The sequence below is a fragment of the Leucopleurus acutus genome (genome assembly GCF_964270905.1).
Source record: "Leucopleurus acutus genome assembly, chromosome: 13".
NCBI classification, from domain to species: domain Eukaryota; kingdom Metazoa; phylum Chordata; class Mammalia; order Artiodactyla; family Delphinidae; genus Leucopleurus; species Leucopleurus acutus.
In genome coordinates, this window is record NC_139155.1 from 52,835,026 (window position 1) to 52,859,275 (window position 24,250).

The 24,250-nt window shown below is 37.1% G+C and overlaps 1 protein-coding gene and 1 pseudogene across 3 annotated transcripts in view; one reads left to right on the forward strand and one right to left on the reverse strand.

Annotated features, from left to right (window-relative positions):
- Positions 1-24,250, forward strand: part of USP14 (ubiquitin specific peptidase 14) — a 45,280-nt gene that overhangs the window by 13,752 nt on the left and 7,278 nt on the right. For both annotated transcript variants that reach the window (XM_082853762.1, XM_082853763.1), the window contains exons 4-12: positions 943-1,047; positions 1,780-1,883; positions 11,785-11,843; positions 14,888-15,018; positions 17,095-17,175; positions 17,542-17,627; positions 18,301-18,415; positions 23,375-23,440; positions 23,585-23,677. In XM_082853762.1, the coding sequence (XP_082709888.1) occupies positions 943-1,047; positions 1,780-1,883; positions 11,785-11,843; positions 14,888-15,018; positions 17,095-17,175; positions 17,542-17,627; positions 18,301-18,415; positions 23,375-23,440; positions 23,585-23,677 (840 nt within the window). The remainder of the gene's footprint in view (positions 1-942; positions 1,048-1,779; positions 1,884-11,784; positions 11,844-14,887; positions 15,019-17,094; positions 17,176-17,541; positions 17,628-18,300; positions 18,416-23,374; positions 23,441-23,584; positions 23,678-24,250) is intronic.
- On the reverse strand, positions 2,530-7,067 carry LOC309970594 (prefoldin subunit 4-like; annotated as a pseudogene). Its single transcript has one exon. The product of its transcript is annotated as a prefoldin subunit 4-like (transcript).

Consider the following 24,250-nt stretch of genomic DNA (forward strand, 5'->3'; position numbering starts at 1 on the left):
TCTACCGTCTGTCTTTGTCTCAGATGTTTTTGTCTTCCAGAAAGATACTGAATAAGATGTTCACATTTCAGGATTATGAGACTTAAGGTGACAGTGTCTCCATTGTTCTTCTATTGTATGGAATGGTGTATCTGTACTGAATATAAGTATTCCCTTAAGTTAATAATGTGTAGAATTATAAAATTAGATATTTTGAACTAATTTATATGTTTGGTTTGATATTTTCTAATAATGGAGATTTCAGTGCTTTCAAAATATTTCTATTCAAATGTAAATAATGGTTACATTTCACAGTAGACTTTCATAGAAAGAATCTTATCAGTGCTTAGTGTGTTATGGGGAGAAATGATGCCACAAAATATTAATGATCATTTGAAGAATTCTCTCCTTTCCAATATTGAAAACATTCTCAGCTTTCTTTGTGACTGTGTTTTTTCTGTTAGCTTTATTGACGTATAGTATATAGAGAGTAAGATTCACCTACTTTAGTGTGAGAGTTTGATGGATTTGGTTAACTTTATACAGTCATGAAACCACTACCACAGTCAAGATAAAGAAGTTCCACTATTGTAAGAAGTTTCCTTATACCCCTTTTCAGATAAGCAGATGACCTGTGGCCTGAGGCAGCCACCCTAGTACTTTTTTTTTTTTTTTTAACAGTTCAGTGATCTTTGATGTATTTACAGAGTTGTGTAACCTTCACCACAGTCTCATTTTGGAATATTTTCATCACCCCAGAAAGAAATGAGTTCCCATTTAAAGACACTCCCTATTCTCACCTTCATTTCTAGCAACCACTAATCTACTTTGTGTCTCTCTAGATTTACCTTTTCTAGCAAATAGAAGCATGCAACATGTGTTTTTCTGTGTCTGGCTTCTTTCATTGCACATAAACGTGATCAACTTTTCAGCATTTTCATGAAATTAATTTTTTTTAAACAGGGAATGACTTTACTAATGATGGGGTCAGCAGATGCTCTTCCTGAGGAACCCTCAGCTAAAACTGTCTTCGTAGAAGACATGACAGAAGAACAGTTAGCATCTGCTGTAAGACATACCACATTTTATATATTTGATCACTACTTTTAAGAAATACAGTTAGTAAGATGCCTTTCAGAAAGCATCTACATGTTTTGAAGATTTAATCAATATTAAGATGTATGTTATTAGCAGTAAATAAAAGTTTTATCTTTGAAATTGGCTCAAGGAATCCTTTTTTAATTGAATAATTCATTATAAAGTCAGTGAATATCTGTAATAAATATGTGTCTGGCAGATAGTGCTATTTAAATGTTTACTATTATTTTATGGGAAAACAGGCTCAAAGAAGTTAAATAGTTTAAATGCTGGGATATTTAAATTCTTAAAACCTTCCATGTTGAAAATATACAATTTATCCTTAATTTAAATGCAGTGTTGGTTTAGAAACTGGCCAACACACACTTGTCAAATTTTATTATTATTTTTACTACCCAGCATTTATATAGTACCATTCATTTTTTTGAAGTGTTTCTGTATATATTTTGTTACCCTCTTCCAGTAATAAACCTGCAGATGAGGCAGAACTGATATGATTGTTTTCTTATTATTTTTAAGAAGGGAATTAAAACAGGATGATTGTCTGCATGATGCAAGTAAAATTTTTTGTTAGGGAAATAAAACATTGTTAAGGTAGAATAAATTGGCATGAGTTGGTAAATTGTATTTGCTTCAGTGTGTTTAGTGATTTATATATGCTGTGTCATCTTTTAAAAATGATTTAATCCTTTTCCTTATCAGATGGAATTACCATGTGGATTGACAAACCTTGGTAACACTTGTTACATGAATGCTACAGTTCAGTGTATTCGTTCTGTACCTGAGCTCAAAGATGCCCTTAAAAGGTAAGACAGAAGAGAGATTGTTTTATGTCATATATAGATATATATATATATATATTAGCAGCTTTATTGTGATATAATCCATTTATCGTACAATTCACCCTTTTAACATGTTCAATTAGATGGTCTTTATTATATTCACAAGGTTGTGCAACCATCACCACGGTCTAATTTCAGAATATTCCCCTGCCCCCCAAGAAGAAACCTCATACTCATTAGCAGTCACTCCTTATACCTTTCCCACCTCCAGCCCTAGGCAACCATTAATCTACTTTTTGTCTTACAGATTTGCCTATTCTGGACATTTCATATTAATGGGATCATACAGTACGTGGTCTTTTTGCTGACTGGCTTCTTTTACTTAGCATAATGTTTTCTATGTTCATCCATGTTGTAGCATGATTCAATACTTCATTCCTTTGTATGGATGAATAATATTCCATTGTATGGATATACTGTTTTGTTTATCCATCAGTTGATGGACATTTGGATTGTTTCCATATTTTAGCTATTATGAATAATGCTGCTATGAACACTCAAGCAAAGTTTTTGTGCAGTTGAGTTGTTTTCATTTCTCTTGATTATGAGTGGGTTGCTCGGTCACATGGTAACCTCTGTTGAGCAACATTTTAAAAGTATTGTAAAATGTTTAGCGTTCTCCTGCTTCAAGGTTTATGCTGTTCTCCAATTTTGCGTATAACTGAACTTTCAAATCTGCTAACACCTGCTGCATTGATTCCACTCTGGATTCTAAGGTATCAGTTTCTTTTTGGCAATTTTTCTTTGCTTCTTCTAACATTTCTTGAAGTTTCTTCTTGAGAATGGCTAATGAAAACATCACTAATCTGATGAGATATCATTAAGCAGTTGTCATCTGCAAGTGTGATATCCTCACAAGCATCTCCTAAATTTTGGAGCTGTTTCTTTTTTAATTCTGTTTCTTCCTTTAACTGTGATTCTACTTGTATTCTGTGCACATTTATCTTTTGTTGATCTTCAGATGTAACATTGACATCTATGCAGTCATCTTCATGGTGGCTGCCATCTTGGGACTCTGTCTTTGATTATAGCCATCCTAAGGGTGAAATGGTATCTCACTGTGGCCCTCATTTGTATTTACCTAGTGACTAATGATGTTGAACATCTTTTCATGTGCTTATTGGCCATTTGTATATCTTTGTAGAAATGTCTGATCAGCATATCCTTTTCCTATGCTTTAAATGGTTTGTCTTTTTATTATTCAGTTGTAAGTGTTCTTCATATATTCTGGGTACAAGTCCTTTTTCAGGTAATTTGCGAATATTTTCTTCCATTTTGTGAGTTGTCTTTTCACTTTCTTGACCGCATTCTTGTAGCACAGAAAATTTAAATTTTGATGTAGTTGAATTTTTTTTTTCTTGGTGTCATATGTAAGAAACCATTGCCTAATTTCTAGGTCATAAAATTTTTTTATGAGTTATATAGTTTTAGCTCTTACATTTAGGTCTATGATCCATTTTTAGGTGATTTTTTTGTATGGTGGGAGGTAGTTTTCCCCATTCTTTTGCATGCAGATGTCTAGTTCTTTCAGTACCATTTGTTGAGAAGACTAGTCTTTCCTGTTGAATTGTCTTAGCACCTTTTTTGAAAATTAATTGACCATAATGTATGTAATAAAAAGTAAGATTGGATTCTCAATTCTAGTCTAGAAACACATACGTTGTATGTTTATCCTTATACCAGTGAGTAACGGTTTTTAAAAGAAATAGAACTTTGTTTTTATACTATTGTATTTACAAGAGTAAACAGTTATCCATGTTTTGAGAACATATCAAATAGTCTATAAAATGAGGGTCCCTTCTCGTCAGTGAGTATAAATGTGTAACTTTAAAAAATATGTAATTTAATTCTGACTACATTTATTACATCTGTTTTGATTCATACATTGCCAGTTATTAATATGTGGTGGAATTCTGAACTACAGTTTGGATTCTTAGCTTTATGAATGCTGTGTGGTTTTTTCTCCCCTACTGGCTTGTGAAATGCTTTGATAAAATTGAGCAGTAGAGAGGAGAGAGAAGGGACATGCAGAAACCTGAGAGTAACTGAAGGTTTTCCGAATTTCTCTGAAGTGAACACTTGTCAGGTATTTACATGAAGTTGCCTAGATTGCCACTAATATACTGCCAGTGCATAAGACAGAGCACCTGTTTTCAAGGTACTGATGGTCTGATGGAGGAAGACTACCAAGTAAATGGGTACTGTTTCAGAACAGCTTTGCTGGGAAATGTTAAAGTCAGTTATTTTTCCTCAGAGATTCATAATTCTTTCCCCACTGTTGTAGTGTGCCCATGGTTACTGATGAGAGGTCTGATATCAATCTCTATTCTTAATCTTTTGTCAGTAACTTTTAGGGTTTTCTCTTTATTTTTGTTTTCAGCGTTTTCCAACGGTCCTAAGTGTGGGTTTTCTTTTATTTATCTCATTTAGCCCTCAGTGGGTGCTTTTAGTCTGAGGACTGTTGTCCTAAACTCTGGGACATTCTTAGCCATTATTTCTTCAGATATTGCTTCTCTTCTATTTTACCTTCCTCTTATATTCTAAATATTGGGGTTCTTGGATCTGTTGCTAATGTCTTTTTTTTCTCTGCACTTCTATTTTTACGTGCTGTGTTCTAGGAGAATGCCTCAGTTCTGTTTTACATTTCACTGATTTGTACGTTAGCTTTGTTTCACAACTGCTCATTTATCACAACCTTCTTTTTAATAAAATCTCCCTTTCTTAAGTTTTGGATATGATTCCTGCTTTTATTTCTCTGAGGCTCCAAAGTATTCTTATTTAAAGGTTTTTTTTTTTCCTGTTTGGTCCTTTAACTTTGTTCTCTTTGGATATATAGATCTTCATTTCTTTGAAGATGGTGTACTTATCTTATGCAGTGTATTCTCTTGTGTCCCAAGTGCAAATTATCTGAATGAGTAGCTTGCTGGGGCAGCTCCCTGTCATAGAGGGTGGCTAGTTGGGACAGATTTGCCTTATTTCCAAGACTTCCTCTTTACTTTTTTCATCTGGGATTCCTTATTATAGCCTCTACGTCAAGGAGAGCTCTCTTTCATGTTTTGGAGTTAACTTCTCTGAGTTTTATATAAGCAGGGAGATTTCATCTTGTTGCTTCCATTTTCTTGAAACCAGGTAAACTATTTTGAATTCTAAGTTGTTGCAAGAGGGTGGAAGCCCCTGTACTTACTAACTTAATCGATACAGAATGATGTGGATGGGGTTGTATGTCTTTGGGAAAATGACACTAACTGATAAAATAGGAATGAAAGAAAAGAGGACAATTCCATGAAAGATGCTTTACTGCTGGAGATGCTGAAGTTCATCCTCAAATGTATGGCAGGTTCTGGAGAGTGGGATGTATACCGATGAAGAGTAGAAAGAAAACGCATTTAAGAGAAACAGGCTGGATTAGCTGAAGAGAAGCAGTGAGGGCCAAGAACAATACCTGCAGATAAAATCTGGTTTGCTTGATGCTGCCCAACAGTGGAACCTCATCTTAATGTGGGAGTTCTAAATTTAGAACCTAAAGTGAAAAGTGTATATAATAAAAATTACTCTTGAAAATTCTATGTTACTTGTAAAAGACAGTATCACATGACAGTATTTTTGTCTTATTGGAGACTGGCAAGCCAACTCTTAGTAAGTACAAAATAGTCTTTTCATTAGCAATTACTAGACTGCTATTTTACTTTCATTTTCAAATTTGTAGAGGAATGATCTATTCTTGATAGAACTTAGAATTGATAGAATTGATAGAATAAAATTGGCTGGACCAATGCCTGATAGAATTGATAGAATAAAATTGGCTGGACCCAGCTTTTTTGGGGGCATTTTATTTATTTTTATAAATTTATTTATTTATTTTTGGCTGTGTTGCGTCTTCATTGCTGCGCATGGGCTTTTCTCTAGTTGCGGCGAGTGGGAGCTGCTCTTCGTTGCGGTGCACAGGCTTCTCATTGTGTTGGCTTCTCTTGCTGCAGAGCACGGACTCTAGGCATGCAAGCTTCAGTAGTTGCAGCACATGGGCTCAGTAGCTGTGGCTCACAGGCTCTACAGCGCAGGGTCAGTAGTTGTGACGTATGGGCTTAGTTGCTCTGTGGCATGTGGGATCCTCCTGGACCAGGGCTCGAACCCGTGTCCCCTGCATTGGCAGGCAGATTCCCCACCACTGCGCCACCAGGGAAGCCCTTTTTGGGGCATTTTAAATGTCCATTTTCTGTGTCTTTTTGAGTCAGTTTTGGTAATTTATTTTTTCCTACGAATTTGTCCCTATGTCTTTAAACTATTTTAGCATATGAGTTACTCTGTTTTGGGATCTATTTTTTTCTCCATTTTTATTTCGTATTAGTTATTTTTTCTCTTGATTACCTTGCCAGAGGTTTGTGTATTTTTTCACAGAATCAGCTATTAGATTTATTCACTCAGTTCTTTCAGTTGTCTGATTCGTTCTACTTTTGTTTGGATTAATGTTTTATTTCTGTTTTCCTTAGGCTTGTTATATTATTTTTTAAGTTGCATGCTTGGATCATTAATTTATTCTCATGTAGGAATGAAAGTATTTAATTCTGAGATTTTGCTTGTTTTCTATTCATTAGATGAGATTGCTCAGATGTTTTTTAAAAAATGTTATAAAAGGGACTTGCCTGGTGGTCCAGTGGGTAAGACACTGTGCTCCCAATGCAGGGGGCCCGGGTTCGATCCCTGGTTGGGGAACTAGATCCCACACGCATGCCACAAGTAAGAGTTTGCATGCTGCAACTAAGTAGTCCACTTGCCGCAACTAAGCAGCCCGCATGCCACAACTAAAGATCACGTACGCCACAACTAAGACCTGGTGTAGTCAAAATAAATAAATATTTAAAAAATAAGTTGTAAATTCTTATCTTTTCCTTTTGCCCCAAAGTTTTTTGTTTTTTTTATTGAAGTATAGTTGATTTACAATGTTGTGTTAATTACTGCTGTCCAGCAAAGGGATTCGGTTATACATACATATATTCTGGTTTTTTAATATTCTTTTCCGTTATGGTTTATCACAGGATACTGAATATAGTTCTCTGTGTTATACGGTAGGACCTTGTTTTATCCATTCTGTATATAAAAGCTTACATCTGATAACCGCAACCTCCCACTCCCCCCCCCAACCCCCGCCCCCTTGGCAACCACCAGTCTGTTCTCTATGTCCATGATTCTGTTTCTGGGATAGGTTCATTTGTGTCATATTTTAGATTCCACATATAAGTGATATCATATGGTATTTGGCTTTCTCTTTCTGACTTACTTCACTTAGTATGACAGTCTCTAGTTGTATCCATGTTGCTGCAAATGGCATTATTTCTTTTTTATGACTGAGTAGTGTTCCATTGTATGTATGTATGTGCCACATCTTCTTTATCCATTCAGCTGTCGATGAACATTTAGGTTGTTTCCATGTCTTGGCTATTGTGAACAGTGCTGCTATGAACATAGGGGTGTATGTATCTTTTTGAATTACAGTTTTGTCCAGATATATGTCCAGGAGTAGAATTGCTGGATCATATGGTAATTCTATTTTTACTTTTCTGAGGAACATCCATACTGTTTTCCACAGTGGCTGCACCAGCTTATATTCCCACCAACTGTGTAAGGAAGGTTCCCTTTTCTCCATACCCTCTCCAGCATTTGTTATTTGTAGACTTTTTTTAAAGGTATTATTATTTTTAAAAAATTTATTATTATTTATACTATTCATTTTTTGCTGCATTGGGTCTTAGTTGCAGCATGCAGGATCTTTGTTGCGGCATGCGGAATCCTTAGTTGTGGCATCTGGACTTCCTAGTTGCTGCACGCGGGCTTCTTAGTTGCAGCATGTGGACTGTTTAGTTGCGGCATGCATGTGGGATCTAGTTCCCTAATCAGGGGTCAAACCCAGGCCCCCTGCATTGGGAGTGTGCAGGCTTACCCACTGGACCACCAGAGAAGTCCCTGCCCATTTTTGGATTGGCTTGTTTGTTTTTTCGTTGTTGAGCTGTATGAGCTGTTCGTATATTTTGGAAATTAAGCCCTTGTCTGTTGCATCATTTGCAAATATTTTCTCCTGTTGTCTTTTCGTTTTGTTTATGGTTTCCTTTGCTGTGCAAAACCAAAGTTTGCTTTTAATTATTGAATTATATAGAAACATATACAAATGAATTATCCTAGAGTGAACACATCCCTGTAACTGATGGGGATCAACAGAACTCTGTTAGCACTCCAAAAATCCCCTCACCAATCCCTTCCTATCCACTGCCCTCACCCTTCTTTGCAAAGTTGTTATACTCACCTGACTTCTAATTTTGAGTAATTTTGCTTATTTTGAACTCTTCATGAACAGAAACATACAGATTATGTTCATTTGAGTCAGGCTCATTATATTTGGCTTTTCCACGTTGTGTGTGTGTTCATTCATGTTCATGCTGTAGGGCAGTGGTCCCCAGCATTTTGGCAGCAGGGAGTGGTTTCATGGAAGACGGTGTTTTCATGGACCGGTGTGGGGGTGGGGGGGAATGGTTTTGGGATGATTCAGAGCATTACATTTATTGTGCACTTTATTTCTATTATTATTACATTATAATATATAATGAAATAATTACACAAGTCACCATAATGCAGAATCAGTGGGAGCCCTGAGCTGGTTTTCACTTGCCACTCACTGATAGGGTTTTGATATGAGTCTGCAAGCAGTTGGTTTATTATGGTCTCTGTGCAGTCAAACCTCTCTGCTAATGATAATCTGTATTTGTAGCCACTCCCCATCACTGCCTCAGCTCCACCTCAGATCATCAGGCATTAAATTCTCATAAAGAGCAAGCAACCTAGATCCCTCACATGCGCAGTTCACAGTAGAGTTTGCACTTCTATGAGAATCTAATGAGGCCGATGATCTGACAGGAAGCGGAGCTCAGGCAGTGACGCGAGCGATGGGGAGCAGCTGTAAATACAGATGAAGCTTCTCTCCCTTGCCTGCTGCTCACCTCCTGCTGTGCGGCTGGGTTCCTAAGAGGCTACATAGTAGTACCATTTAGTGTCCCGGGGGTTGGGGGCCCCTGCTGTAGGGTACACCATTGTATGTATATACTACCAAATAATTATTCATTTTTCTGTCAATGAATGTTTGGGTTGATCTGATCTGTGACTGAATGTTGTGAATATTTCACAGATGATAGAAAAGTCAAGACATCCTCTTTTTGTAGGTGATAAAGTATAATAGGCATTAAGTTTATTTGGTTTTTTTGTTTGTTTTTGTTTCTTTTGCGGTACGCGGGCCTCTCACTGTTGTGGCCTTTCCCGCCACGGAGCACAGGCTCAGCGCGCAGGATCAGCGGCCATGGCTCACAGGCCCAGCCGCTCCACAGCATGTGGGATCTTCCCAGACTGGGGCACGAACCTGTGTCCCCTGCATCGGCAGGTGGGCTCTCAACCACTGCGCCACCAGGGAAGCCCTAAGTTTATTAATTACATTCAGATTTTCTATATCATTATTTAATTTTTATTTATTTGCAAAGATTATGAAAGGTACTCTATTGGTTCTTTTGTCTGAAAAACCTCTCAGTATTTTTATGTTAAAACTCTTAGTACTCCTGTCAATTCCTCCTCTTTTCTAGCAGTTTTTTCTTTGTGAATTTCATTATGAATGTTTGGCTTATTGGATGGTTTTATCTTAATTAGGACTTATAAGTTTTCTTGGTATAATATTGAGAGTTTTAGGGGGATGGTATTAAATTAGCTATGATTTTTCTGTTCTCAGATAATAAAAAAAGATTGATAAATCATTAATGCAGCTTTTGTCATAAACGTAGTAATAGTTACGTACTCATGTTACCCTGTAACTAGATGTAAATGCATAACAGTGGCAGTTATGTAATTACATACTTCAGTGATGTTATGGGATGCATCTACTTTATGAGTACTTCGTTTTAACTTCAGAAGTGCCCTTTAAAAAGTTGCTAAACTGTCTGACAGGGAAACTATTATGATTTCTTTTTTTTTTTGGCGGTACACGGGCCTCTCACTGTTGTGGCCTCTCCCGTTGTGGAGCACAGGCTCCGGACGCGCAGGCTCAGCGGCCATGGCTCACGGGCCCAGCCGCTCCGCGGCATGTGGGATCTTCACGGACCAGGGCACAAACCCGTGTCCCCTGCATCGGCAGGCGGACTCTCAACCACTGCGCCACCAGGGAAGCCCATATGATTTTTATTTTTTAAATGAACATATATAATTTAGACAACATGCATTGTTGTATATTGAAAAATTAAGAATTTTTTAGTTGCAAGAGTTTCCAAAAGATCTAAACAATTGAAATAAAGAAAGAAAATTATTCCATTGAGTATAATTTAACATAATATTTTCTGTGACCTCTTTCATTCACTTACATAAGCACAGAGTTTTTTTTTTCTTTCTTGGCTGCATTGGGTCTTCGTTGCTGCACAGGCTTTCTCTAGCGGTGAGCGGGCGCTACTCTTCATCGCAGTGTGTGGGCTTCTTATTGCAGTGGCTTGTTTTGTTGCAGAGCACAGGCTCAGTAGTTGCAGCGCACAGGCTCAGTAGTTGTGGCACATGGGCTTAGTTGCTCTGCGGCATGTGGGATCTTCCTGGACCAGGGATCGAACCCATGTCCCCTGAATTGGCAGGCAGATGCTTAACCACTGTGCCACCATGGAAGTCCCCTTTTTTTTAAATTGGAATATAATTTACGTCTAGTGAAATGTATGCATCTTATGTGTTCAGTGTGATCAGTTTTGACAAATGCAAATTCTCTGTAACTCATTTTACAATCAGATATATAGAACATTTTCATCATCCCAGGAAGTTTTATTGTACCTTTTCCCAGTCAACTGCCCATCTCCCCCAAGTAAGCACTGATCTTATATTAGTTTTGTGGGATCTCTCCCATTGCCCGGTGTTTTTACCTGAATGATAATTTTTGATCCTTTGTCGTAAAACATTGTATAAGTAACTACAATGGTTTGGGTATTTCCTTTAGGGTGGCCAGTCCTTTGTACTGCTGTAAATTAACTGAGAATCATAAAAGTGAATTTAGAAATCATTTAATAGGAACCCTTCATTTTATAGGTGAGAAAACTGACTTGAAATTTAAATGACTTATTTAGTGTTGTGTAGGAAGTTAGTGCTGAATATAGATTTATTGATTTTGATTTAATTTTTTTTGTTTGTTTGTGTTTTTGTTTTTGTTGTTTTTGCGGTACACGGGTACACAGTTGTGGCCTCTCCCGTTGCGGAGCACAGGCTCTGGATGCGCAGGCTCAGTGGCCGTGGCTCACGGGCCCAGCTGCTCCGCGGCATGTAGGATCTTTCCAGACCAGGGCACGAACCCGTGTCCCCTGCATTGGCAGGCAGACTCTCAACCACTGCGCCAACAGGGAAGCCCTGATCTAATGTTTTTGATCTAATGATTTTTTCTTCATTTCTGAAATTATATTTTATTTTCTTTGTAATAATGGATATTAAATATGTGCTTTTTAATTTTATTTTTTTTAACATCTTTAGTGGAGTATAATTGTTTTATAATGTTGTGTTTCTGCTGTATAACAAAGTGAGTCAGCTATATGTACTTTTTTGTTTACACAATTTTTAGAAAATGTTATAGATGAGTTAGACAAGAGGAAAGAATTTAAAGTAGGCTTCATTCATCTAATTTCCGTTTTTTCTTAACAGTCCTTTTTTGCCCATGTAATTCTTAAAGGAACAAGACCAGAAGAGAAGAAGAAAAAATGGTGGGAACAACTCAGAGAAACTTGTAGTTGAGGGTTTCATAATAAGTCCTTTGAACTAATTTCTTCCCATTTGAGTTTCAGAATAAAGTGAATATTTAATTCTGTCTTAATGTTCCTAGGTATGCAGGTGCCTTGAGAGCTTCAGGGGAAATGGCTTCAGCACAGTATATTACTGCAGGTCAGTATCTTAAATATACTACTTTTCAAGAGGGAGTATGGTATTCAATAAACGTCATTTTTCACTCACAGTTTTTTTAGTATCTTTCTGTTTTCAAAATGTATTTTTAAAACATCACCTCATTAAAATTAGAGTACTTACACTTACATTAAACAACTTGGGACTTTTTTTTTTTTTTGGCGGTACGCGGGCCTCTCACTGTTGTGGCCTCTCCTGCTGCAGAGCACAGGCTCCGGACGCGCAGGCTCAGCGGCCATGGCTCACAGGCCCAGCCGCTCCACGGCATGTGGGATCTTCCCAGACCCCGGGGCATGAACCCGTGTCCCCTGCATCGGCAGACAGACTCCAGCCACTGCGCCACCAGGGAAGCCCTGTAATGGCTTTATTGAGAGATAATTCACATACCGTACTATTCACCCATTTAAATTATACAATTCACTGTTTTTTAGTTTACTCATAGAGTTATGCAGTCATCACCACAATCAAATTTAGAATATTTTCATCACTAGAAAATAAATCCTGTAACAACAGTCACCCTGTTTCCTGTCACTACTACCAGCCCTGTGCAACCAGTAATCTGTCAGTCTGCGGATTTGCCAATTCTAGAATGTTGATATAAATGGAATTGTACAATACATGGTCTGTTTTGATGGCTTCTTTCACTTAGAATGTTTTTGAGGTTCAGCCACATTGTAAACATGTATCAGTACTTCATTCCTTTTTATTGCTGAGTAAGATTCCATTGTATTGGATATATCACATTTCATTTATCCTTTCATCATTGATAAGACATTTGGGTAGTTTCCACTTTTTGACCAATATAAATATTGCTAAACATTTGTGTACAAGTCTGTGTGGACATATGTTTTCATTTCTCTTGGGTATATGTCTAGGAGAGGAATTGTTGGGTCACATGGTAACTATGTGAGGAACTGCCAGACTGTTTTCCAAAGCAGCTGCATCATCTTATATTCCTCCCAGCATGTATGAGGATTCTGATTTCTTCGTATCCTCACTGACACTAGGTATTGAATGTCTTTGATTATCGCCATTCTAGGGGTGTGAAATGGTATCTCATTGTGGTCAATCATTAATTTGTAATACTATAAACAGTAGGTTTCTTTGCATCATTTGGAATTAGTGAGATTTTCCTCTAACCTTTTTCCCTGAAAGTAGATTGATTTGTTGAAATGTTTTGTATTCTTTTTTGAAGATGTTGGGGGTAGGAGTTTATTAATTTATTTATTTAATTTTGCTGTGTTGGGTCTTCGTTTCTGTGCGAGGACTTTCTCTAGTTGTGGCAAGTGGGGGCCACTCTTCATCGCGGTGCGCGGGCCTCTCACTCTCGCAGCCTCTCTTGTTGCGGAGCACAGGCTCCAGACACGCAGGCTCAGTAGTTGTGGCTCACCGACCTAGTTGCCCCGCGGCATGTGGGATCCTCCCAGACCAGGGCTCGAACCCCTGTCCCCTGCATTAGCAGGCAGATTCTCAACCACTGTACCACCAGGGAAGCCCCCTGAAATGAAGTTTTTACTGGGAAAATGTGATCACATATCTAGTTCATCTTGTAACTTACGTATCTAAGAGTTGCTCAGAATTTCAACAGCTTCTCCAGAGTCTTACAGGAGGTTTGCAGTATTTATGGGATGAAAAATACCGTTCTTTACTTTTTGCTTCTTGATTTTTTAAGTTTTTATTTTGAAATAAATTTCAATTCACAGAAAAGTTGCAAGAATTCACCAGTTACTAAGTTTTTGTCACATCTGGTTCATCATTCTGTGTAATGCATGTTCTTTTTTTCTGAACCATTTGAGAATAAGTTGCAGACATCCTGTTTTTTGTTCCTGAATACCTCAGTATGTATTTCCTGAGAATAAGGACATTCATAGCCACAAGATGGTTATTTTTCAAAGTCTGGGAGTTTAACACTGATGTTAACTCGTAATACTGACTTGATTAAATTTTGCCAATTAACCCTGTATTGCCCATTATAAAGTTGTTTTTCTTTTTTGCTTCAGGAGCCAATTTAGGATCACACATTGCACTTAGTTATGTTGTTATGTCTCATTAGTCTCTTAATGTATAGTGTGTCTTTTGACCTTTTTCTTTCAAACTAATGAAGTATTTGAGATGCTCTGTTCATGGTATATATTAAATCATCTGGGTTTTTTTCTTGTTTTTCTTTTTTTTTTTTTTTTTGAGAAGTGTATCCTTTAAAGTGTTATTACAATTTAGGCTTTTTTTATTTTAAAAATTATTAGCTTAGTAGCGATGCATAATTTCAGCTCTACCTCCTAAAATATTTTTTAAACATTGTGTTTAGTAGTTTGATTCAGGAACGTTTCATTGAGTACTTACTTTGTGCTGAGATGTTATATTTTAGTATTTGCTATGCTAAATAGTCTGTATACTAATGATAACATTTCACATTTTAGTTAACAAAACAATGCAAGATAAGCTAGATTAGAGTTTTGCTATACATGAAGTAAGGGCAAGGTGTGATAGCTAGGGAGTCAACAGAGAAAAAAGTATTCTGAACTCAAGAGCAGGGTTGAGTTTATGACCATCATGGGATTTATGGTCATGTTGAGAGAGGATAACATACTTCATTTAAACATACTCCAGATTTCAATACTCAGGAGTTCAGTACACGGGAACCAAGTATGGGCTTAAAGGGAGGAGGGCTGGGAGTGGTTACCTGACGTCCTGATAATGGCGGAACTGTAACATCATGCCTCTGTGATTCCTAGACAAAAGTTATGTGTTGTCTGTATTAAATGAATATACCTTGCTTTATTAGGGAAGACAAAGGCTGTCAAGGAGAGAGAGACATTGTTTATATCTAGTGATTGTATTGTAAAGTCTTCTGGTGAGTTAAGATTTAAAAACAAATTGTTTTCTTATTAGGCATCCAACAATTGCAAAAGGAATACATATACTTAAAAATAATAGGCATTTCTTGGTATTAATTGAGAATTAATTTACAGTAGCATGTATTAAATATGACACTATTTTACTAAGGAAGTATTTGCTTTGTTTTTAAGCCCTTAGAGATTTGTTTGATTCCATGGATAAAACTTCTTCTAGTATTCCACCTATTATTCTACTGCAGTTTTTGCACATGGCTTTTCCACAGTTTGCAGAGAAGGGCGAACAAGGACAATATCTTCAACAGGTAATCAGGGCAAGGTTCTGTGGTTTTTATTTTGTAAATGTAAAATTTAGGCGTCCTACACTTACTGGATTATATTTGGAAATACAAATAATCAGTCCTCTGTAGTTCACACCACCATTATCTCTTGCCTGGAGAGGTGCAGTAGTCTGTTAACTGATCATCTTGCTTCTGCCTTTTGTGGTGTTTCTCTATACAGCCCCAGAGTCCTTTTAAAAATGTAAATAAGGTTATGCTGGTTTCCTTGTTCAGTACCTCCTAGTGACTTTCTGTCTCAGTCCTAAACAGTTTAGCTCCTGGCTACCTCTCTGAGCTTATCATGTGCCACTCTTCCCCTTGCTCAATTCTCTCCAGATACACTGACTTCCTTGCTATTTTTTAAAAACCCCCCAAGTATCCTCTTTCAGTAGGGCCTTTGCTCTTGTCCTTTGGCTCCCAGGTGCATGGCTTGCTTCCTCACCTCATTCAGGTATCATGGTTCAAATGTCAAGGCATCAGAGGCTCTCCTTGACAGTCCTATTGAAACAGCACACTTCCCTTCCCCTAATCACTTTCTTTTTTTTTTTTTAACATCTTTATTGGAGTATAATTGCTTTACAATGGTGTGTTAGTTTCTGCTTTATAACAACGTGAATCAGCTATACATATACATATATTCCCATATCTCCTCCCTCTTGCATCTCCCTCCCATCCTCCCTAACCCACCCCTCTAGGTGGTCACAAAGCACCTAGCTCATCTCCGTGTGCTATGCAGCTGCTTCCCACTAGCTATCTGTTTTACATTTAGTAGTGTATATATGTCCATGCCACTGTCTCACTTCGTCCCAGCTTACCCATCCCCCTCCCCTTGTCCTCAAGTTCATTCTCTACATCTGCATCTTTGTTCATGTCCTGCCCCTAGGTTCTTCAGAACCTTTTTTTTTTTTTTTAAGATTCCATGTATATGTGTTAGCATATGGTATTTGTTTTTCTCTTTCTGACTTACTTCACTCTGTATGACAGATTCTAGGTCCATCCACCTCACTACAAATAACTCAATTTCGTTTCTTTTTATGGCTGAGTAATATTCCATTGTATATATGTGCCACATCTTCTTTATCCATTCATCTGTCGATGGACACTTAGGTTGCTTCCATGTCCTGGCTATTGTAAATAGAGCTGCAATGAACACTGGTACATGTCTCTTTTTGAATTATGGTTTTCTCAGGGTATATGCCCAGTAGTGAGATTGCTGGGTCGTATGGTAGTTCTATTTGTAGTTTTTTAAGGAACCTCCATACTGTTCTCCATAGTGGCTGTGTCAATTTACATTCCCACCAACAGTGCAAGAGGTTTCCCTTTTCTCCACACCCTCTCCAGCATTTATTGTTTGTAGATTTTTCGATGATGGCCATTCTGACCAGTGTGAGGTGATACCTCATTGTAGTTTTTTTTTTTTTTTTGCGGTACGCAGGCCTCTCACTGTTGTGGCCTCTCCCGTTATGGAGCACATGCTCCGGACGTGCAGGCTCAGCGACCATGGCTCACGGGCCCAGCCGCTCTGCGGCACGTGGGATCTTCCCGGACCGGGGCTCGAACCTGTGTCCCCTGCATCGGCAGGCGGACTCTCAACCACTGCGCCACCATGGAAGCCCCTCATTGTAGTTTTGATTTTCATTTCTCTAATGATTAGTGATGTTGAGTATCCTTCATGTGTTTGTTGACAATCCCCTAATCACTTTCTGCTCCCATATTGCTTTTTTTTCCTTCATAACCCTCTCTTCACTTGAATTTGTTATATTTTGTTTATGTTCCCCATTAGAACTTTTTCTGTTTTGTTGACTGTTGTGTATTCCTAGTGTCTAGAATAGTGTTTAGCATAATGATGAATTCACGAAACATCTCTTGAATGAATGAATAAACTATTCTGGAATTCTTCATTGTTTTGAAGATCATATAATATTTAATTTGGCTTAATATTTTTTAAGAAAAAAACTTCCTTCCCCTTCTCTAAGGAAACAGTAATTACTTTGGAAGGATTTTATAGATCAAACACTGTAATAGCCAGGATTACTTACTGTGTCACTTTTTAAATTACAGGATGCTAATGAATGTTGGATACAAATGATGCGAGTATTGCAACAGAAATTGGAAGCTATAGAGGATGATACTGTTAAAGAGGTAATTGAAATACATTTGTGAATATAGACTTTGATTCTCTATCCCACCCCCACCCTAAAGTCAGTTCATCTTAATAGGTAGACATGTACTTGAATACTTTAGATGCTGAATCTGTAGTTGGAACTTGACAGCTTGCATTTGATGCTTGAATTCAATGAATTATTTGCTAAATTTAATCAATTGAGATTATTGAGCATCTGTAATTTTTTGGTAATATTTTTTCATCAGTAGAAGAATTTTACAGAAAGGGATTACATTTTAAAAAGTCTAAATGTGTGTTACTAAACTGGATTGTGTGGGAGCCAATGTACATTAATATCCATATGAAGTAAAGTTGGAATTTTTATTTCATCTTAACTTTTGCAGACAGATTCTTCATCTGTACCAGCAGTGACACCTTCTAAAAAGAAAAGTTTAATTGATCAGTTCTTCGGAGTTGAATTTGAAACTACGTATCCTTATGAGCCAAGATTAATATGACTGTAATCGTAACTTAGAAGTGAATTGGTATAAATAGCGTTGTTGCCTGCTGGAGTGGTGGGTGGGATATGAAGGAAAATTCTTCAGAGGTTTTTATGCTTAAAAAATATGGAAATTAGGAATTTGGAAAAATACACCCTTTGGAGTGCTCTTGAAGTTTAGATAAATGTACTCTTTAAGGACATTCATATTTTTTCCTAAGAACACCTTTAGCAGAATACCTCATTAATTCACCTCATAGAGAATTAATTTTTAATTATGAAATGGGATAAATCAGCTAAATTATATACATGAGATTGATATAATTAATAAAACATGAATTTAGGAGAATACTGTTTTCTACATCATGGTTGGAAACTTAGAAAAAGATTTGTTTATCGTTGGGTTATTAAGACCATTTTAAGACTATAAATACCCACTTATATTTGTTGAGAGTTTATCCTTTTACACACATTCATTAATCCGTATTGTTGGTAAGTGAATGAGCATTTTTAAATATATTAAAATGAATCTCTATTGGAAGACTGAAATGTTTTAAATACCAGTGAATGATGCTATTAATTTTAATAGCATTAGGATAACTTATTCAAGATTATATAACAAATTGAATGCCTATTGGAAAATTCCTTATCTTATTTTTCAAAGCATGAAATGTACAGAATCTGAAGAAGAAGAAGTCAGTAAAGGAAAGGAAAGTCAGCTTCAGCTTAGCTGTTTTATCAATCAAGAAGTCAAGTATCTTTTTACAGGACTTAAGTTGGTAAGGACAATTGCAGTTCCTCCCCATTGTTCGTAGATTCTGTATTTGCAAATACACCTACTTGCTAAAATGTATTTGTAACCCCAACATCAGTACTCATGGTGCTTTCATGGTCATTTGTAGATATGCACAGGGTGACAAAAATTTCGAGTCGCCTGACTCACACTGTTTCACCTGAGGTCCCCAAAGGTGATGTTCTGCCTTTTTTTTTTTTGCGCTACGCGGGCCTCTCACTGTTGTGGCATCTCCCATTACGGGGCACAGGCTCTGGACGCGCAGGCTCAGTGGCCATGGCTCACGGGCCCAGCCACTCCGCGGCATGTGAGATCTTCCCGGACCGGGACACGAACCTGTGTCCCCTGCATCGGCAGGCGGACTCTCAACCACTGCGCCACCAGGGAAGCCCGCTCTGCCTTCTTGTTTCAGTGCTCATACTATAAACAAGTACCCTTTTTGCAGTAATTTTAATGCCACATTTCTTGCATTTTTGTGCTTTTTGTTGGTGATCTTGCTGTTTATAATGGCCTTCAGGCATAATGCTGAAGTGCTGTCTGGTGTTCTAAGTGCAAGAAGGCTGTGATGTGCCTTAAGGAGAAAATAACCTTTGTTAGATAAGCTTCATTCAGGGATGAGTTATAGTTTACTTGGCTGTGAGTTCAGTGTATGTTAAGGTGTCATTAAATAGCAGAAACACACATAAAACAAGGTTGTGTATTGATTGGTTGACAAAAATGTTGTGGCCAGAGGCTCGAAGGAGGCCTCTGAGGGTATTATAATGAGGATATATTAATAATTGTGAGGTAAAAACTGGGGTTGTACTGTGCAAATACGGGCATGTAGTCATTCTGCCATTGCACTAGTATTAAAGTTGAGGCCCTAGAATTTAAGTGACTTAATTGGTTTGTGGCAGAGCCAGAAATAAAACTTGCTTGTCTTATTATTCAGTTAGTACTGTTTCCCCAGTGCATACTAAAGAATCCACCCTAATGAGCAGATTGATAAAAAAGAACAATTTTGCTTGCCTAACATTTATTTGATATGGTTTGGGGGAATATGTACATCTCTTGAATGATGGGCAGTGAATTGGGGCAGAGATTACATTGAAAACAAGATTATTTGTTGTCAGGGAGCTCTCATTTACAGTTTGGGGTAAGATTGGTTAGGGGAAGTATTGGTAAATGTTTCTATAAGAAACAGATAGATAAATAGTGCTATTCTTTGCCCTGTGATAACTGAGGGAAGAGGTGTGGTGAGGCATAATGGCTTTTAAGAGAAGTTCACTTGAAAAGCATACGTAAATATATGCAAATCAATCAATGTGATAAACCATATTAAAAAATTGAAGGAGAAAAACCATATGATCATCTCAATAGATGCAGAGAAAGCTTTCCCCAAAATTCAGTACCCATTTATGATATAAACCCTTCGGAAAGTAGGCATAGAGGGAACTTATCTCAACATAATAAAGATCATATATGACAAACCCACAGCCAACATCATTCTCAATGGTGAAAAACTGAAACCATTTCCTCTAAGATCAGGAACAAGACAAGGTTGTCCACTCTCACCACTGTTATTCAACATAGTTTTGGGAGTTTTAGCCACAGCAATCAGAGAAGAAAAAGAAATAAGAGGAATCCAAATTGGAAAAGAAGAAGTAAAGCTGCCACTATTTGCAGAAGACATGATACTATACATAGATAATCCTAAAGATGCTACCAGAAAACTGCTAGAACTAAATCAATGAATTTGGTAAAAGTAGTAGGATACAAGATTAATGCACAGAAATCTCTTGCATTCCTATACACATGATGAAAAATCTGAAAGAGAAATTAAGGGAACACTCCCATTTACCATTGCAACAAAAAGAATAAAATACCTAGGAATAAACCTACCTAAGGAGACAAAAGACCTGTACACAGAAAACTATAAGACACTGATGAAAGAAATTAAAGATGATACTAACAGATGGAGAGATATACCATGTTATTGGATTGGAAGAATCAACATTGTGAAAATGACTGTACTACCCAAAGCAATCTACAGATTCAGTGCAATCCCTATCAAACTGCCAATGGCATTTTTCACAGAACTAGAACAAAAAGTTTCACAATTTGTATGGAAACACAAAAGACGCCAAATAGCCAAAGCAATCTTGAGAAAGAAAAATGGAGCTGGAGGAATCAGGCTCCTGGACTTCAGACTATACTACAAAGCTACAGTAATCAAGACAGTTTGGTACTGGCACAAAAACAGAAATATAGATCAATGGAACAGGATAGAAAGCCCAGAGATAAACCCACACACATATGGTCACCTTATCTTTGATAAGAGACAAGAATATACAATGGAGAAAAGACAGCCTCTTCAATAAGTGGTGCTGGGAAAACTGGACAGCTACATGTAAAAGAATGAAATTAGAACACTCCCTAACACCATACACAACAATAAACTCAAAATGGATTAAAAACCTAAATGTAAGGCTAGACACTATAAAACTCTTAGAGGAAAATATAGGCAGAACACTCTTTGACATAAATCACAGCAAGATCCTTTTTGACCCACCTCCTAGAGAAATGGGAATAAAAACAAAAACAAATGGGAACTAATGAAACTTAAAAGCTTTTGCACAGCAAAAGGAAACATAAACAAGATGAAAAGACAACCCTCAGAATGGGAGAAAATATGTGCAAATGAAGCAACTGACAAAGGATTAATCTCCAAAATTTATAAGCAGCTCATGCAGCTTAATATCAAAAAAACAAACAACCCAATCCAAAAATGGGCAGAAGACCTAAATAAACATTTCTCCAAAGAAGATATACAGACTGACAACAAACACATGAAAGGATGCTCAACATCACTAATCATTAGAGAAATGCAAATCACAACTACAATGAGGTATCACCTCATTATAAGTCAGAATGCCCATCATCAAAAAATGTACAAACAATAAATGCTGGAGAGGGTGTGGAGAAAAGGGAGCCCTCTTGCACTGTTGGTGGGAATATAAATTGATACAGCCACTATGGAGAACCATATGGAGGTTCCTTAAAAAACTAAAAACAGAGTTACCATACCACCCAGCAGTCTCACTACTGGGCATATACCCTGAGAAAACCATAATTCAAAAAGGGTCATGTACCACAATGTTCATTGCAGCTCTATTTACAATAGCCAGGACATGGAAGCAACCTAAGTGTCCATCGACAGATGACTGGATAAAGAAGATGTGGCACATACATACAATGGAATATTACTCAGACATAAAAAGAAACGAAATTGAGTTATTTGTAGTGAGGTGGATGGACCTAGAATCTGTCATACAGAGTGAAGTGAGTCAGAAAGAGAAAAACAAATACCATATGCTAACACATATATATGGAATCTAAGGAAAAAAAATGGTTCTGAAGAACCTAGGGGCAGGACAGGAATGAAGATGCAGACGTAGAGAATGGACTTGAGGACAAGGTGAGGGGGAAGGGTAAGCTAGGAAGAAGTGACAGAGTGGCATAGACATATACACTACCAAATGTAAAATAGATAGCTAGTGGGAAGCAGTCACACGGCACAGGGAGTTAAGCTCGGTGCTTTGTGACCACCAGAGGGGTGGGATAGGGAGGATGGGAGGGAGATGCAAGAGGGAGGAGATATGGGAATATATGTATATGTATAGCTGATTCACTTTATTAAGCAGAAACTAACACACCATTGTATACTGCAATAAAGATGTTTTAAAAAAAGTAAAAATAAAAGCATACAGATACTAGCTTACCGCCCTAAGTCCTATAAAAAATTATGATGCAATTTTTGGGGCATCAAAACGTGTTGTAAATGTTAATTGGAGAGTGTGGTATAGAATGTTTCGGCAGGGACTCTCCAGGGTGTATTCTTCGTAATTTTATAAAATTCCAGGAAAACTAAGTATACCTGGAACTTCTAGATGATCATGAATTGATGATAATGATATGTAGCTTACCTGATGAGTAACATTGTACCATGTATTCTTTCTTTAACAACATGTATTAATGAGATGTTGTATTTGTTGTCTTGGTAATTTTTTAGATTTCTTATCATCATTCGTTTTATTTTTGAGTAATTTTGCTCCACATTTCTTTACCTCTTTGTTGCCAGATAAACTTGGTTAAATGTTAAAAAGCTACTCCATGGTGCTTTCTTTTGTAATTAGTAATTTAAAAAAATCAAAACCTGAAACAATTTTTATACAAGTATAACATGCTTGTTGAACATAGAATATATACCAAATAGTTCTCCAAGTTTTCTCCATGTACAAACTCATGTAATTCTAACAACAGCACTGTCACGTTAAATGCTGTTAGCATTTACAGACCATGCACCATTTACAGATGATGCCCAGAGGGATAACTGTCTTGCTCAGTGTCACACAGGCTGTAAGGAGTGGAATGGCAGACATGATGGTTATAAGATATAATGGCTAAAGGCTTTCCCACATTTATTAGATTAACAGAGGTTTTCTGTGTTACGACTTTTCTCAGATTTAGCAATAACTGATTTGTTCTGGAAGGCTTTGCTAAATAAAGCGTAAAGAACAAGGGTTATCTGCATTCTCTTAATTTTCTTCTAATATGAATATTCTGTTGATCCATAAGTAGAGGAATACCATGAAAGGCTTCCTTAGGTTGTATAAAATACAGTATAAACTCTCAGAATCTGAGCATTTGGGTCATAATTAAAAGACTTCAAATATTATTTACATTCTGAGGAGTTCATGCCAGTAAAAATTGATGCCTTTTAAGAACTGAATCATATCTAAAAGCCTTCCCACATTGTCTTCATTCAGATTATTTCTCAGGGGTATAAATCCGTTGACGTCCTGTGTGTTGTCTAGTGCTGATAATTTTTAAAAGAATTAAAGATATAACTGTATTGCAGAAGAAAATTCTTTAATGTTTGGACTTCTGTTATGTTCTTTTTTAGCGACTTCAGGAAGAAATCACCAAACAGTCTCCAACATTGCAAAGAAATGCTTTGTACATCAAATCTGTAAGTTTTGGAATCCAGTTCCATTTACTAGAAGGGTTTCCAGCTAATTAATGTTACCCAGTCTTTGTTTTTACCAAACTGAGGAATTAAAAATTTGCGTGGTATTTGTATGTTACAGAATTTCTTTCCACTTTTTCTCCTCAGTCCAAGATCAGCCGGTTGCCTGCTTACTTGACTATTCAGATGGTTCGATTTTTTTATAAAGAGAAGGAATCTGTGAATGCCAAAGTTCTTAAGGTTAGTAATGAACTTTACTATAATGAATTATTGTAATTCTTTGAAGGTAATTCATAACTTACAATAGGTTTCTTTATTCTTTTAGGGATAAACTCACTTTAAAATACTATAAATAGGGAAGTTATTAACATTAGACAAGTGGTTCTTAATCAAGAATATATATTGGAATTATCTATTGTCCTTTTTATTTTAAATCATACACACGCCTGCCCCTCAACTGCCACCAAGCATCTGATTAAGTGGGGCCTTAGTAGGTCTTACATTTTTCAAAAGATTCCCAGGTAATTCTGATGGATGCCATCCATTCCCCAGAAATATTGCCCTAGACCAGATCCTCAGTTCCAGAGATACTGGTCCAGTAGGTTTGGGGACGGGAGTGGGGTAAGGGGCAATATAACACACTCTATTCTAGGCGGTTCCTTTCTTCCAGGTGAAAGGAGAGTGTTAAATTACTGGTGCCCAAGGAATACTTAAATTGTAATCGTTTGATGTCAGAGCTAACCTTATGATTTATCTGTTTTGTTAACTGTAGCTCTGCTGTGCATCCATAGAGTCTGATCCTTGGGAGAGGTA